Source organism: Ornithorhynchus anatinus, chromosome 16 (genome assembly GCF_004115215.2).
Source record: "Ornithorhynchus anatinus isolate Pmale09 chromosome 16, mOrnAna1.pri.v4, whole genome shotgun sequence".
In the NCBI taxonomy this organism is placed as follows: Eukaryota; Metazoa; Chordata; class Mammalia; order Monotremata; family Ornithorhynchidae; genus Ornithorhynchus; species Ornithorhynchus anatinus.
In genome coordinates this window covers 44533287-44550586 of record NC_041743.1, presented here as the reverse complement: position 1 = coordinate 44550586, position 17300 = coordinate 44533287, and the positions used below count along the sequence as shown (strand labels likewise).

Here is a 17300-nt window from a genome sequence, read left to right as displayed (position 1 = left end):
TGGTATTTGTTAAGTGCTTCCTATGTGCAAGGCACTATACTAGGCCCTGAGGTAGCAAATCAGGGTGGACACAGTCCCTGTCCCAGGTAGGGCTTACAGTCTCAATCCTCACTTTACAGATGAGGGAACTGAGGCCCAGAGAAGTGAAGAGACTTGCCCAGAGTCAGAGAGCAGACAAGTGGTGGAGCTGGGATTAAAACCCAGTCCGTGCTCTATCCAGTACATCATGCTATTCGGGGGAGGGCTACAGCCGGGTGGCTTGCCATGATCCCCTTCCCCAGTAACTCCAGTTGAAGGACCCAGGGACACAACCCTGAAAGGGGGGTACACAAACGCTGTGCCAGGTGCAGAATCCTAGGTTTTCTGCACCCCGCACCATTAAGGATGCGAAGGAGATCGACTCGGGCCCGCCATAGCCCAGCACGGGCCTTTCTCCACGTGCCTAGAGTGGCCGCTCGGCCTCTCTTCTCGCCCGAAGACCTCTCGGTTAGCGCTTGGGGACCAGAGGCCAACCGGTCCAAGCCCCTGCCTCCAAGCAAACGACAAACCGACCAAATCCTTAAAGTTCCCCAGGGAACAGAGACGCCTCACTCTCCCTGCCCAGAAGGGGATAAAAACAGTCTCTCGATTAGACTACGATCCCCCTGTGAGCCACAGACAGCATTCAATCTGAATCCCCCAGCTCCCAATAAACGCTATCGCTCTGATTACTGGAAGTTCTTCCTTGTGTCAGACCAAAAATCTCTCCTGCTTTCAATGAAAACCCACGTCCTCTTGCTTGGCCCTCAGCAGGCTTGGGGGAGTAACCGGCCAACCTGCTCTGTGTACCAGCCCCCGTGCGCTGACTCAACAGGCGCGCCCTGGTCTCCCTATTTGGGATCCCTGTGTCCAACCGGAGATCGCATTTAGCGAGTGCCCGCCGTGGGCAGGGCACTGTCCTAAGCACTTGGGAGAGAACCCTAGAAGAACGGCCCTCTCCCTCAGGGAGCTTACCCTTTTCGGAGGGAGGGGGCGGCGTCCCAGTCTGGGCCCAGCAGAAGGGATCCCTGTCCAGGCCAGCTCTCCCGGGCCAAACCAACCGACACTAGATACCCCCGTGGTTCCTCGGAAGCCGCCCTCCTCTCCAAACCGCTACAGTGATAATCCACGAATTTATCCTATCCAGACTTGACTACTGTATCAGCCTTCCTGCTGATCTCCCGGCCTCCTATCTCTCCCCATTCCCGTCCACGCTCCATTCTGCTGCCTGGATCGTTTTTCTACAGAAACGTTCAGTCTGTGTCTCCCCACTCCCCAAGAACCTTCAGTGGTTGCTCATCCACCTCCGCGTCAAACAGAAACTCCTCACCGTCGCCTTGAAAGCACTCAATCCCCTTGCCCTCTCCGGACTCTCGTCGCTGCTTTTCTACTACGACCCAGCCCACACACTTCACTCCTCTAATGCCAACCTACTCATTGTACCTCAATCTCTTCTATCTCGCCACAGACCTCTTGCCCACGTCCTGCCTCTGGCCTGGAACGCCCTCCCTGTTCATATCCGACAGACAATGACTCTCCCCCGCTTGGAAGCCTTAGTGAGGGCACATCTCCAAGAGGCTTTCCCTGACTAACCCCTCATTTCCCTTTTTCCCCCCTCCCTTCTACATCACCCTGAATTGCTCCCTTTACTCACTCCGGTCCCGCCACTTACCTATATAGCTGTAATTTATATTAATATCTGACTCCCCCTTTAGGCTGTAAGCTCACTGTGGGTAGGGAAGGTGTCCGTTACGTTGTGCTGTCCTCTCCCAAGAGCTTAGTACAGTGCTCTGCACACAGTAAGCCCTCAGTAAATACAACTGATTGACTGAAATATTCTTCCCCGCCTCCTGCCCGGCCCACCCTCCCTCTCCCCGACCACCGTCGCAAAGAGCAGCTCCCACCTACCCAGAGATTGGGAATCCCCAGGGGAAAGACATCAACTCAACCGGGCTGTTCCCAGCCTCCCTCACAGCTCACTGGAAGAGGACCGGGAGCCAAGCAGGCTGCCTTAGGCCCTCTGCCTGGGCGTGGTGATCTCCAGAGACACTCCATTGTCATGCAAGCGAGGGCCGCAGAGGTGTGAATAGTAGACCAAAGGAGCAGAGGCTGGGGGGGGGGGGGCCTCCACAACTCCTCAAAAAGCAGCAAACGGGAGAGGGAAAGGGAAGTCAGGGACAGGTGGAAGGGGGCAGGGACCTCTGGAGGAAATGAAGCATTAGTTCCCGCCACCCCGGAAGGCGTGAATTTCAATAGTCTCCCAGCCGGGAGCCCCAAGTACAGCAGGCTCCAACCATCAGCCACGACTCCTGCAGGCAGGCAGAGGCGGAAGAGGGGAGGGTCCCAGTGCCCCTGAGGGGCACTGGGGCTCTCCTCCACATGGCCAAAGACAAGTCCACCCCGCCGCTCTGGTCCCACCAGACCCACCAGCTGGTGGATTTACTGGAGGAAAGCAGCATGGCCTAATGGAGAGGCCGCAAGACTGGGAGTCCAGAAACCTGGGTTTTACTGTCTCCATCGCTTGCCTGCTGCGGTGGAGACCCTGGGCATGTGGAGACCCTGGGCATGTCAAGACCCTGGGCATGTCACCTCATTTCTCTGAGCCTCAGTTGTCTCAATTGTAAAACGGGGACTAAATTCCTGCTCGATCAGCCACCCTCAAGACTGTGAGCCCCATGGGGGACAGGGACTGGTCCCATCTGATAACCCCATATTTACTCCAGGGCTGACTTAACACAGTGCTCGGCCCCCAAGTAAAAGCTCGAGCAGAAACAATTATATCAGAAGACTTGCAAAGTTGACTCAAGGGAGGTTCTGCTCCCAGCCTGGAAGCCACTTTGGCCCGGTACAGAAGGCCACCCAGGGCCGGGGAAGCCACCGCTCCCCCAGCCGCCATCACGAAACCCTCTCAGGGCACGTCTGGTCCCGACGGCACCCTCGCGGATGCCCGCCCGGTACCCTCCCCGGGCCCGACGGCGGCGCCCCACTCACCGGCAGGCTGGAGGGTCTCGACTGGAGACTGAGGCTCATGTCGTCTTGCCCTCCTTTACTGGAAGCCATGGAAGGGGCAGAGGACGCCTGGGAGCCAAAGGAGTCCTGAGACAGCTCCTGAAAGACCATGACAGGAGGCTGACCGATGAGTTGGCCTGGCCAAGGGGCCACGCGAGCGGGGGGGAAGGACCAGAGTCGTCGGTGGTTGTGGGGTTGGGGGGAGGGGACGGGGGCATCACCGCGAGGAGGAGCAACGTCAGAGGGTGGGTAACAGCGGGCACATCCAATCCGCCTCCTGTTGCCCCAGACCGGACCCCACCGGTGGCCACGGCATCCGGGGCCCTGGCTGGACCCTTTCTGCTCCCGGCCACCTCCCGTTCCGCAGCCCAAGAGGCCACCTGTCCGTTCAAGCCGGTGGGCGGCTCTGCCCAGAGTCAAAATGGGGGTTTGGGGGCAGTCTGGACGAGAGAGACCGGTCAGTCCCGGACCCTGGGGGGCGGGGGGCGGGGGGCAGGGGAAGGCCTACCTGCGGAGGAGGGAAGCGCTGCTGGGAGTAGGCGGATGGCTGGGGCTGGGGCTGCTGCGCCTGTGCCGCCGGGTACCCGGACTGCTGCGCCAGCGCCGCGGCGGCCGCTTGTTGCGGCTGCTGGTAGGGGGACTGGGCCTGCTGCTGCTGCTGCGGTGGCTGCGAGTAGGAGGGCTGGCCCTGTTGAGGGTGCTGCTGCGCGGCGGCCTGCGGCGGCGGGTAGGGGGACGGGGACTGCTGATGGGGCGGCTGGGGAGGCTGGGGCGGCTGCTGCTGGCCGTACGGCGGCTGCGAGGACTGCAGCTGCGGCGGCTGGGACTGCGACGGCGGCTGGTAAGGAGGCTGGGACGGCGGCGGCGGCGGCTGAGAATACGGCTGCGGCGGCTGCTGCGGGTGCGGGCTCTGCTGGTTATAGTACGGCGCCTGGCCCTGCTGGCCGTACCCGCCGGGGCCCTGCTGGGTGTACGGCTGCAGCTGCACGGGAGAGCGGGCGCCGGGTCATGCCGCCGCCGGCCTTCGACTCCTGTCGGGCCACCCCTGCGCCCTCTCCCGCCGCCCCCCGCGACCGGCCCCCGCCCACCCCGGAGGCGAGGGATGGTGGGTTGGCTACCTGCTGGGCGTACGAGAGGCCGCCCATGGCGCTCTGGGCCCGTCCCTGCATGGTCATCGGGTAGCGCTGGGGCGCCTGGGTGCCGTAGGGCTGACCGGGGTAGCCGTGTCCCTGCTGGGCCCCGCCCTGGGGGGGCCCCTGCTGCGGCTGCTGCTGTGAATACGGGTTACTCCCGCCGTAGGGCTGTGGCCTCATCTTGCCCATCTGGTCCATCGGGCTGGAGGGCTGGAAGACAAAAACAGCCATCACCGTGGGCTCCGGGGGCCTCCTCCGGAGCACTGGCCGGGGCTGGAGCCTCGACGCCTCCTGGCTTAGGGGAGGGGGCGGGGGAGACGGCCAACCTACACCCCCAGCTCTCTGAGGCCCGGCTAGCCATGCCCACAGCAAACCCGGACACCCGAACCCCGGTACCAAAATGGAGTCGTCCCACCTTAGCCGGCGGGACCGGCCTTGGGCTTGAGACGGGGGGGCGCAGACCCCGGCGGCCGTGCCGAGGCAGGCGAGGAAAGGCCTCGGGGAGACCCCGGGTTACCGCTGGGGCCGACGGCAAGCACTCAGTGGGCTCGAGCCACTGGCCGCAAGGCACCGGGTACCCTCCCCTCCCCGCTGCCGCCTCAAATGACCGGACCGAGGCCGGAGGAGGCCGATCTGGCCGATGCCCAAGCTCGACGGGAATCGGGAGAAGGGGGAGTGAGAGTGGAGACCCCATTTTCAAACTGGTCCCAGAGTTGACTGCAGAGGCAGAGTACACACCCAGGGGTAGCCCACCCTTCCACACATCGCCAAACCCACAGACTCCTGAGTGAGACAGAGACATCAGAGATGGGGAAATCAAAGGTTGGAAAGGCAGAGAGAGAGGTCGGATGGAGACCGAGAGCCGAGCGTGCCCCCAATCCCCCAGCCCGCCCCCATTACACGCCCCACTCCACTTCAAGCAGGTCCAGAAACCACCCCTCAGGGCCGTCGGGGAGATCCCAAGCCACGACTTGGCCAGTGGCACCGGGTAATGTTGGCCAGAGGCCTTGCCCGGCCACCCTGGCCTCAGGTCGCCTCCGCCTCCACCTCCTTCCATCTCCCTTCTCCAAGGCCGACTCAGCCCCCCAACACTTGCCAGAAGAGGGGCTCAGGAGGAGGGGAATGGGGGGTACACGCACAGACCCTCCAAGGATCACAGTCTGTCACCACGTTTTAGAGGCAGTTTCTTCCGTAGCCTCAGCCACCATCATTTAAACCGTTCCAGCAATACCTCAACCAGCCTATGCACCTTTCATTCAATAGTATTTATTGAGTACTTGCTGTGTGCAGCGCCCTGTACTAAACGCCTAGGAGAGTACCCTATAACAACAGACGCATTCCCCAGCCACAATGAGCTTCCAGTCTAAAGGGCGAGACAGACATTAATAGAAATAAATTACATCTCTTGGGTCTGAGGTGGGGCTCTGAGGGCCAGGGGCCGGGCCCTTCCATCGGTATTTATTGAGCGTTTCTTTTACGCAGCACTCCGTACTAAGCGCTCAGGAGAGTACGGCAGAGTTAGAACGAGATCCTAACCTTGAAAAACTGACAGTGTAGCATGGAAGCCAGGAATATAAGCTACAGAAGGGCCCGTCCTCCTCACTCCCCAGACGGCCCAGCAAAGCACTGTTAGGAACGCTTCTTTCTCCGCCGCTGATTTGGACCGTTATGCCAACCCAACCCATCACCCGTGCAGATGGCCGGCCTCCCCATCACAGACTCTGACCCAAGCTGACTCCCCTTCAGAAGCTCCCAAGAACCGGGGTGTCCCTCCCGGGTCACTGCTGGGGGCCAACCGGCCACCCAGGAAGGGCATCTGAATAATAATAATAATGATGGCATTTGTTAAGCACTTACTAGGTGACCAGCACTGCTCTAAGCCCTGGGGTAAATACCAGGTCATCAGGTTGGACACAGTCCCGGTCCCATTTGGGGCTCATAGTCCTAACCCCAGTTTTACAGATAACAGGCACAGACACGTTAAATGACTTGCCCAAATGTGGGGGGCTGCACTGGAGTGCTCGGTCAGTCGAGCGTATTTACTGAGCGCTTTCTGGGTGCAGAGCACTGTTTTAAGTGCTTGGGAGAGTACACTACAACAGTCTAAGTGACATGTTCCCTGCCTGTGAAGTCAGGAGGAGGAGGAGAAGCAGCAGATCGGTCCCTGGGATAGATGGGTCTTTGTGGGGGGCGGGAGGGGAGGGGGGTGGCGAGGGAAACCCTTTCACGGGAAACCACAGGAGTAGATTACTGTGATTACACTTCTAAAGCGAGGGCTCGCGCGCCACAGACACACATAATTGAGAGAAGACTGCCGCTCTCGGGATCAGGGAAACCCCCCCTCCGGCCCCGTCTCCGACTCCCCGTTCTGGAACGGAGGGAAGAAGCCCCGAGAGCTCCATCGATCCCACCCCGCCACCGAGCAGACCCCATCCGCCACCCTCCCCAAGCAGACTGGCACCCCGACTCGGTCCGGGCCAACAAACACGGACAACGGGCCGGCTTGTCCGGTGGAAACCGGGGAGCAGGCAAACACCATCTCTCAAGGGAAGCGAGCCATGGGCCACCCCTGAACTGGGGGCCCTGCCGCCCCAAGGGAGAACGCTAACAACTCCTAGGCCGTATCAACTCGGCCACTTGTCTGCACTGTGACCTTGGGCAAGTCATTTAACTTTTCTGTGCCTCAGTTCTCTCATCTGTAAAATGGGGATTGAGACCGTGAGCCCCACGAGGGACACTGACTGGGCCCAACCTGATTAGCGTGGATCTACCCGGGCCCTTAGAAGGGTGCATGGCATTCATTCAGTCGTACGTATTCAGGGCTTACTGTGTGCAGAGCACTATACTAAGTGCTTGGGAAAGTACAATACATCAATAAAGAGAGACAATCCCTGCCCACAAGGAGCTCACATAGTAAGCTCTCAACACATACCACAGACAGCGGCCCACGCTGAAGCCACTCTGGCTCTCCCGGCCCGGGCGTCCCACCGTGGCCCAAGCCGCCGGCGAGATCACTGGGCCCTCCAGGGGCAGAGCTGGGCGCCGGGCTGGCAGACGGGCACCGCTGCAGCTGGACCCCGCAGAGTTGGATCTGAAGACCCCAGCTACCGCCCAGCCCGCACAGGGTCCAGGTGGGAGGAGGGAGCGGGTAAGGGGTGGGGAGCAGGCCCTCCCCTGCAGGGGGCCCGCCCGACCCGAGCCCCCCACCCCCGTCCGCACCGCGGGCCCGGAACCGCCTCCGAGGTCGCGGCCGGCTAATTAGACACCCGGGGCTCGCCCGGAGCCTCCGCCGTGTTCCCGGCCAGACCTGCCGTCCGCCTTTTAATAATAATAAAAAAAAAAAGTGTCCCTGGCTCTTTAACCGAGAGAACCCCTAATTGATTCCCACAGTAATTAACCTGCATTTTACCTCCGAGAGCGGTAGTTAAGGAAGTCGGCCGGGCTATTTATAACTCATCTCCAATTGAGGGCAGACTGCCTAAAATCTAACACATCCCAGCTGTACTCCTGTTTGAACCGGGGCCAAGGGAGTTTTTTAAAGCAGTCTTGGCACAGAATGAATGACACCAACAGTGCGAGCGGAGACTGGCTGCGTGGTGCCGGTGACGTAGCAGCGAGGTGGAGGCGGGGGAGGGGGCGTGGGGGGGGCGGGGGGTGGACGGGGCCAGCGGGACCAGATCCCGCCCTCGTGCTTGCCCTCGCCGGGTCTCCGTCCGCTGCCCGCCAGCCCGGCCCAGTGAGAACCACGTGGCCGCCAGGCGCGAAGCCGCCCCGGGATGGGCGGCCGGGGGGGACGGGCACAGGGTCCCGTGACTGGGCGCCCGGTTTCCCGTGGCCCTCCCGCCCTCAGCAAGAGGAGGGGGAATCGGACCAGCTGACCCTTCTGCTCGTTCCTCCCTCTCGGCCCACGGGCCCGGCCGCTGGCTGCTGGTCGCTCAGCACGGCGTCACGGCCCTCTCTTCCTGATGTCCACCGGCCACCCCTTGACAGCACGCACCGCTGCGGAGGGATGCATCCGGCGGCCGAGGCTCAGCCTCAGGACCCTCCACTCCAACAAGGAAGACGCCCGGCTCACTCCTTGGCAGGGGGCAACTGCTGACTTGTCAGTCACTAAACTGTCCCCTCTATACACACACACGTGCCACAGACCACAGACCTGGGAGTCAGAAGGTCATGGGTTCTAATCCCACCTCCACCACTCGTTCGCTGTGTTACCCGGGTCAAGTCACTTCACTTCTCCGGGCCTCAATTCCCTCATCCTTAAAATGGGGAATCAAGACTGTTAGCCCCTTGTGGGACACGGACAGTGTCCAACCTGATGATCTTCTATCTCACCCGTGCTTAGTACAACGCTTGACACACTGTAAGCACTTAATACCGTTGTTATTATTATAACTATTAACCCCTGGCCCCCACCAACTTAGCATTTGAGCGGCCTGCTCAGTGGGTCAGATTTCCTGGAGATCTTCAGGGGTTGACCAGCTCCCCAGGGGGAACCAAAGGGTCCGACGGTCAGTGGCGGCTCTCCTCGGCTCGAACCAGTCGGTCACGTCCAAGCCCACCTAGGTGTCCCGTGCCCTGCTGCTGGCTCCTTGGGACTATCAGATAACAGCGACGATAATAACAATAACAACCCTGGTATCTGTTAAGCGCTTACTACGCGTCCAGCACTGTTCTGAGCACAGGGGTAGACACAAGCTAATCAGGTTGGACACATCTCTGTCCCATATGGGGCTCACAGTCGTAATCCCCATTTTACAGATGAGGAAACCGAAGCACAGAGAAGCAAAGTATCTTGCGCAAGGTCACACAGGAGATGAGTGGCGGAGCCGGGATTAGAACCCAGGTCCGCTGACTCCCCAGCCCTGCGCTCTAGCCACCAGGGCAGGCTGTTTCTCTAAGATCAGAGCCCGCTCCTGAAACCCACGGGATCACGCCAGGCTCCGGGCCACCTAGGCAAACTCACAGCCTCCCAATCCGACGGCCTTCAGTGTTTTGGCACCAATGCCTCCCCGCCCCCTCATACCTCCCCCTCCCCGCCACACACACTAAACCTCCAGCTCCGCAAGGGCAGGGATGGTACCTGCTATTATTACAACTACAAATACTAATAATAATAGTGGTATTTGTTAAGCGCTTGCTGAAAGCCAAGCACTGTAAACACGAGATAACTGTCTCACGGTCTCCCACGGGCTCAGTCCAGTGCTCTGCCCGCAGCGAGACGCTCAGTAAATAACATCGACTGACCGAGGGATGACCCGCCCAGAGCCACGCCGGGGTCGGAGAGCAGCGTGGACCGGCTGGGTCCACGTGCCCGGTCACGCCTCCCGGTGCCATCCAGTTCGGATACGATCCCTCGCCACCCCCCCTCCCCCGAGAGAGCAAAGCCAGGGCTCCGCTCAACACACAATCACTTGCCTCCCGGCTTTCCCCAACAATAATAATTACTGGGGCATCTGTTAAAGACGTACTATGTGCCGGGCACCGATCTAGGCGCTGAGGTGAATACGAGCAAATCGGGTTGGACACCGTCCCTGTCCCACGTGGGGCTCACTTTCTCAATCCCCGTTTTTCAGATGAGGCAACTGAGGCCCACACGAGTCACTTGCCCAAGGCAGACGGCAGACAAGTAGTGGAGGCAGGATTAGAACCCATGACCCTATGATTACGAGGCCCGCGTTTTAACCGGTACACCATGCCAACGTCAGGATGATTCCACAACGGCACAACAAGCCTGGCTGGTGCCGGCACCCACAGACTGTCCTGGAGCGCACCCGCCACTGACCATCACAACTAACCACCGGCCGGCTAAGGACTCACAACCACCACCACCACCAGTGGCGGGCACCAATCGGTTCCAGCACCACCAGTACCACCGCTGTCCATCTTTGGCACTGAGGCCATTGTTTGACACCCCTCACGGCTGCCCATCTTTGGCACCGGGGCCACCGTTTGACACCCCTCCGCTTATATACCCCGCGCGCCCTGGCACCACAGCCCACCTCCAGCGACACGGACCGGCTCTCTCTAGAGCAAAGCCCCTGCGGGCGGTGGCCACCAGGAGACGACGGCCACCAGCGGGCGTCCAGAAAGTGTTTGGGGAAAGATGCCCCCTCTAGGCTGTGAGCTCGTGGTGGGCAACGAATGAGTCTGTTATATTCTCATATTGTACTCTCTCAAGTGCTCCAAGTACTCAATAAATACAACTGACTGACAATTATTCAATCATATCTATTGAGCGCTTACTGTGGACAGAGCGCCGCACTAAGCGTTTACAAGACGCGGACGCCCCACTCTCGTGGTTGGTTCCACCTCCCTCCATCGGCCCCTCCCCAGGATCGTCACCCCAAGATGACATCCAGATTCACCTTGGCAACCCGGGCAAACCCCTCTCTCCCGGTCCCACCCTGGGCTCACCCAATCGTTCCTTGAAAAGCCGAGGTTGGGAACGAGGGGTGTGGGGGAGAGTCTGCGTCCTGGCCTCAGGACGTGAAGCAGCCACCCCCCGGAACGGCTGGTGGGAATTCCAAACTGCCCACACTCTCTCTAAGCGCCACTAAGCCCAAGAGAGCGGCCGCGTGAGCCGGAGTTGGCGGAAGGTCAAGAGGCTCGACCGAGAGGCAGCTTGGCCTACTGAAAAAAACACGAGCCTGGGAGACAGGGTACCTGGGCTCTAATCCCGTCTCCGCCACTTTTCTGCTGTAACTTTGGGGAAGTCACTTCACTAGGCCTCAGTTCCCTCATCCATAAAATGGGGATTAAAGGTGTGAGCCCCACCTGGGATATGTACGGCATCCAACCCGATTATCTTCTAACCCAGCGTTTAGTCCAACACCTGGCACATGGCTATTAACAAATACTGTCAGGAAAAAAAACAAAAAACCTGATTCCATCTGTAAAACGGAGAAGGTGGTGGGGAATGCCAGCCTGGCCCCCGCCTGCCTCATCCATGGCCAACCGACCTCCGGACACCGGCTGGCTGGAGTTGAACACCCTAGAAGTGGCCCCGGGGGCCCCCCACCCAAAGTCAGCCATTTCTGCCTAAAACCGCTCTGCCAACATCCTCCTGGGGTGCTGCTGCCCAATGCTCCAGGCCGGGCCAAGGAATCGGGCACCAAGGGAACGGGCCCCAGGCAGAGCAAAAGATTCAAGTGGGCCCTCGTGCCACATGAGGGTCCTCGCGGAAAAGCCGGTTCACATACAAGAACAGCTCTCAGAGCACCGGTCCAGGTGCCCGGCTGGGTCTCAGGAGCGTCTCGATTTGGGACATCGGCATCGCGATCTCCAGCCCGGAGGGGACCCGGGCAGACGTGGCCCCAGCACGGCCCATTAGCTCCAGGGATGGTGAAACATTCATTTAGTCGTATTTACTGAGCCCTTACTGTGCACAAATCACTGTACTAAGCGCTTGGGAGTACAATATAACAGACAGACACATTCCCTGCCCACAACAAGCCTGCAGTCTAAAACATCCTGTGGCCCACCCACACAGAGACTCTGCAAGGCAGACTGACGGGGGACATCGATGCCCGCTTGGAGGCAGAAGGGCAGACCTGGTGCTCCAGTGCCAGCTTCTGGCGCTGGGCCATTTCTCCCCCAGGAACCCCCTGCCATCTGAGTCCCACCCAAACCCTCCTCCACCCCCGCACGGGGGGAGCAAACGGAGTCAAGCCCAAGTCCCGTGACGGGTAGAAAGAAACACGAGTGGACCGAAGAGATGATGGAAGCCGCCTTCCCCGGACCATACTTCAAACCCAGAGACCCCCCCCAACTCCCACAGGGTGGCAACAGCATCCTGAGGGGGCTCAGTCAGGAGCCCTGGGAGGCTGCAGGGGTAGGAACCCCTCGCAGGCACCAACCCAGGTGGTCTTGTGTAGAAAAGCAGCCTGGCCTGTGGATAGAGCATGGGCCTTGGAGTCAGAAGGACCTGGGCTCCAATCCCGGCTCCACCATTTGTCAGGTGGTAAACTTGGGCAAGTCACTTCCCCGGGCCTCAGTGACCTCATCTGTTAAATGGGGGTTAAGACTGGCAGGGACTGTGTCCAACCTGATTTGCTCGTGTCCACTCCAGCACTTAGGACAGTGCCTGGCATATAGTAAGTGCTTAGCAAATACCACAATTATTATTGTCATCATCAACAACACCGTTCCAGGGTAACTCCCAAACCCAACACACACATGAAGATGAAGTCTCTTCTCTTCCCAAGGCGGCCCACGTGGCCACAAGGGACGCAGCACAACTCTAAAAGGTGTTCAAACCAGGTCCCGTGTCGCTCGGGGATCCCCTGGACAATCACCCCATCTCCGAGTCGCCACGTACAGGGACACGGGCTGTGTCCAGTCTGAAGAACTGGGCCCAGAGTAAGCGGAATCAATACTATCCACCCTCATTTAAAATACAATTGAGCCACAGGACCGTTCCACGGCCCCGAGCGCCCTAGAAAAGCCAACCGAGAACCAGGGTCCACCATCACGACCCTTTCTCTGATGGACAGACCCCGGCCATGCTAGTCGGGGAGGGTCTGCCCGGCCCCAGTCGGGGGTGACCATCAACCACACCTGGGTTCTGCTCCCAACTCTGATATTGGAGGGAAACTCTGCTCTGAGGAGACATACACACATACGACACACACAGACACACGGAGGAAGGGGGTAGGGGGGGAAGAGAGGAAGAGCGAAGGAATCAGTGTGAGGGAGCCCCACCTGCTCTTTCCCAGTTTTAGTGACTCAGAAGAGGCTGCCAGCTACCGCCGCCAACGGCTCAGACGTAGCTATCTCCCATGCCCGGGCCCAGCGTTGCGTACGGGGGCGGCCGGGGACATTCCCCCCACCCCCGATCATGGAGCCCCGCGGGACAGAGCGCCCGAAAGGTAGTCGGGGTCGTCCCGGTAGCCAGCCTTCTGGCCCCGGTGAGCTCCGGCTCTGGACAGACGGTGAACCCCGCAAGTCAGAGCCAAGGGTCCTCAAACCTGCCACCCTCCCCTCCCCGGCCCAGAGCAGTCTTTTGCAGGTCCGCCCGGAACGACGACCCACGATGCTCAAAAGGCTCGGGTGCCGGCGGGTGACATTTAACAGCCGGGATGGTGTCCGCCCCAGCCCCACACCAGGTCTCGGCCCCAGGAAACACCAGCGGCCCCCGAGCGGAGTCGGCGATGGTGGTGGTGAGGGGGTGCTCGCACCCGTGGCAGCTGACAGATTAGTATAAGCCCAACCCATGCCACCACCACCACCCAGAGCGCTTTGGCCGGCAGGATGGCGAGAGGGCCAACCAACACCGGGGCGGGGGGTGCTGGGCGCATCACACGTACACGACACACACGCTCGCACACGGTCAGAAGGAAATCCTGGCGAGAGAGGGGCGGGGCCGGGGCAGTGGGCTGGGCCCGGCGCTCCCCCCGCGGGGAGGGGAGAGGCAAGGAGGCGGGCAGCCGCTGCAGCAGCAGAGACCGGGCCTGGTTTCCGGACGCCGGGAAACTCGTGCCGCGGCAGTTGCCTGTCGTCCCCGCCCGCCCCGCCCCCCCCCCCGCCTTACGGATCCGACTTCCCCGCCGGCCGGCTATGGGTCACGGGCGGGCCGCCCTGGGCCACCTGCAGGTCTCCGCCGCCGGGCGAGGGCTCTGGGGAGAGCGGGACGGCTGTGCCCGGGAGGCGGGGGTGGGGAGGATCTCCAACACGCAGAATCGCCAGTAGCGTGGCCTAGGGAAGCAGCATGGCCTTGTGGATAGAGCCCGGGCCTGGGAGTCAGAAGGTCATGGGTTCTAATTCCCACTCTCTGCCACTTGTCTGCTCTGTGACTGTGGGCAAGTCACTTCACTTTCCTGGGCCTCAGTTCCCTCATCTGTAAAATGGGGATTGAGACTGGGACAGGGACCGTGTCCAACCTGATTTGCTTATATGCACCCCGGCGCATAGTACAGTGCCTGGCACCCAGGAAGCGCTTAACAAATACCATAATAATAATAATCCAGTGCTTAGCACAGTACCTGGCACATAGGAAGCGCTTAAATCCCACGATTATTATTATTATCCAGCACAGAAAGCCCATCCATCATCCAAGCCTCCTTTATTGAGCACTTGACCGCTAAGCACTGTACGAAGCACTTGGGAGAGTAAGCCGGCAGCAAGAGGGAACGCTTGAGTCCTCGGAAGGCCTAGGTCCCCCAAAAGCAGGGTCAGAGGGGTGAGTCCACTGCCCCCACCCATTGAGGGAAAGGAGGATTAGATGCCCCGGGCTTGGAAGATATCTGAGGCCTGTTAGGGAGGGGCAGGAGCGAAGGCAGTGTGTCCCAGTGGAAAAAGCACCGGGCTGGGAATCTGGAGATCTGAGTTCTAATCCCGGGCCAGCCACTGATCTGCTGGGTGACCTTGAGCAGTCACGTCGCCTCAGTTTCATCAGTAAAATAGGGATAAAACACCAGTTCCCCCATCCCTCTTAAAACCGTGAGCCCCGTGTGGGACAGGGACCTGTTCCAACTGACTGTCCCATATCTACCCCAATGCTTAGGCCAGCGTGTGGCACACAGTAGCCACTTAACTGCTACTTGAAAAAAAAAAAAAAAAGGAGCAGAAATAGTGGCCCATCCACTCGAAACCGGTCCCAGACCCTTGGTATTGGGCCCTAGCATAACACCCCGGGTTCTCCAAGTTGGACTCCCCTTGTGTTCACAAACAGACCCCTTCTCCTCCAGGCTCCAAATAACAACAATAATTGTGGTATTTGTTAATCATTTACCACGTGCCAGGCACTGTCCTAAGCACTGGGAGAGGTACAAGTTAACCAGGCTGGACACAGTCCCTGCCTCACTTAGGGCTCCCAATCTTAATCCCCAATTTCTAGATGAGGTCACTGAGGCCCAGAGAAGTGAAGTGACATGCCCAAGGTCACACCGCACCCAAGTGGCAGAGCCGGGATTAGAACCCAGGTCCTTCCGGCTCCCAGGCCGGGGCTCGATCCACTAATCCACGCTGCTTCTCAGCCCGGGGCCACCAGCAACCAGCCCCCAGGGCCCAGCTAAGCCCATCAACCACCGTCTGGAATGAGAGACGAGGCCGCGTCCACTAGCCCTCGCCCCACGGGCCGGCTGCGTGAAAAGTGGCCAGGGAGCTACGGCAAGGCCTCTCCGTGGGCCGGCTGTGAGGGAAACCAAGGCTTGGGCACGGGCACCACTGCCAGCCACTGGAACTCCAATGACTTCGCCATCCCAGAGAAAGGTTTTTCGGCTGAGGGAGCCGGGGGTCACGGAGCGGAAATGACCCTCCCGTGCCCGCCACGGTGACGCCACCCGGCCCCGGGGCTCGGCCCGCGTCCTCGCCCGGGGTTTCGAGGGCACACAAAGAGCAGGGCTGACTACTGGAGAGGGTGAGCTGGGGCGGGGGAGTCCAAGAGCCAAGTTCCGGCCCAAGCCCTCTAGGCCTCCGTTTCCTCAGAGAGACCCCTGCTCTCCCTCCCTCGGATCCGAAGCGTAACCGATCCGACGGTCTTCTATCTATGCCAGCGCTTAGCGTATAGTAAGCGCCGAACAAATAAACACCATCTCTTGACAGCCAAGCCAGCCGAAGGCCCAGAAGGTACCAAGATGCATTTAGCACTGGGCACGATATCCATCCCCAACTGTCACTTCTGAACCACCCAAACATTTGGGGGTGTGTACATACACACATACACACACACCCCCCACACACACACCCCCACCCCTCGCCACTTTGGTCCATATCTTTCTACTCGTTTCCACTCTCCTACCTGCAACTGACTTTAGTATCCACCTTCCTCAAAAGACTGTAAGCTCCTTAAGGGCAAGGATAATCATTATGGCATTTGTTAAGCGCTTACTATGTACCAGGCACCGTACTGAGCGCTGGGATGGATATAAGTAAATCGGCTGGGACACAGTCCCTCTCCCACATGGGGCTCGGTCTCAATCTCCATTTTACAGATGAGGGAACTGAGGCTCAGAGAAGTGATTTGCTAAAGGTCGCACAGCAGACAAGTGGCGGAGCCGGGATCACGTCCATTAGGTCTCCTGTCCTCTCCCGAGCAACTAGTACAGTTCTCGGCCCACAGCAGATGCTCTAACCATGCTTTTGGTTAACTGGCTGAGAGCGGGACAAATGTGATTTCTCGGCTAAGAGGCGGGAACAGAACCTAGGGAGTCTGGAAGGTCCAATCCCGCCAGCCCACCCGCTCTGACTGGCCCCTGGCACCACCGTACACCGCCCCCCGCACCCAGCCCTCGCCAAGGCACACATGCCAATCCCCCGTCGGGCCAAGTGACAACAACCCAACTGCAACAACGAGAAGCCGGGCGGATTTCACATCCTTCAGGGGCTTCCCTTGGCCACACGGACCGACCTACTCCACCGGTGGCGGTCGCCTTCGATCGTCCGACAGTGTACACAGCAACACCAAGCAGGTGGCTTAGGAGTCCGGAAGAGGCTCGGCCCCGCGGGGACACGGGAACCTCCTGCCCTTCACTGACCCGCCCACTTGGCGAGGGGAGGGAGGACCTCAAAAACGCTTGGAAAAAATCTGGTTTTGAGAGTTTCCCCTAACAGCGGCGCAGGGTCTCTGAGGGTCGCCCCCCTATTTCCTTCCCCACCCCAACATTCTGATCGCCCATCAACTTGGCCTGAGACCCCCGGCAGACAGAGCGCTCTCCTGCCTCCCCAATCGCTCTCTTCTCCCACCACCCTCCAGCTCACGCTCTCTGACCCCCTTCAGCCCACCTATTCAAAAGGTCTCACTCTTGTCTCTCCCCATGGGGATTCCTTCTGGTTTCCTATCTGCCAGACCACAGTTCTCCCCTTTGGGCAAGTCACTTCACTTCTCTGAGCCTGTTACCTCATCTGTAAAATGGAAATGATGTCTGTGAGCCCCACGTGGGACCGCCTGAATGCCTTGTACCTACCCCAGCGCTCAGAACAGTGCTCGGCACACAGTAAGCACTTAAATACCCTCATTATTCTCACCGTCGTTCGCCTCCACCAGAAAGCCTTCTCCATTTAAACTGGTCTTCTCCCCAAGTCACAGCTCTTCCAACCTTCAGCTGGGGGCTTGCGGGCCCACCCTCGCCCTCGATTACCCCCCAGCCCCTTGGGCTGGGCGAACCCGGTCTCCTGGAACGAGAGGCGAGGCCGTGTCCA

The 17300-nt window shown here is 59.8% G+C and overlaps 1 protein-coding gene across 1 annotated transcript in view; it reads right to left on the bottom strand.

Moving 5' to 3' along the window:
• Positions 1–17300, bottom strand: part of ARID1A (AT-rich interaction domain 1A) — a 44600-nt gene that overhangs the window by 19802 nt on the left and 7498 nt on the right. Inside the window, 3 exon segments of the mRNA XM_029080843.1 lie at positions 3010–3126; positions 3536–4009; positions 4146–4370. Of these exon segments, the coding sequence (XP_028936676.1) occupies positions 3010–3126; positions 3536–4009; positions 4146–4370 (816 nt within the window).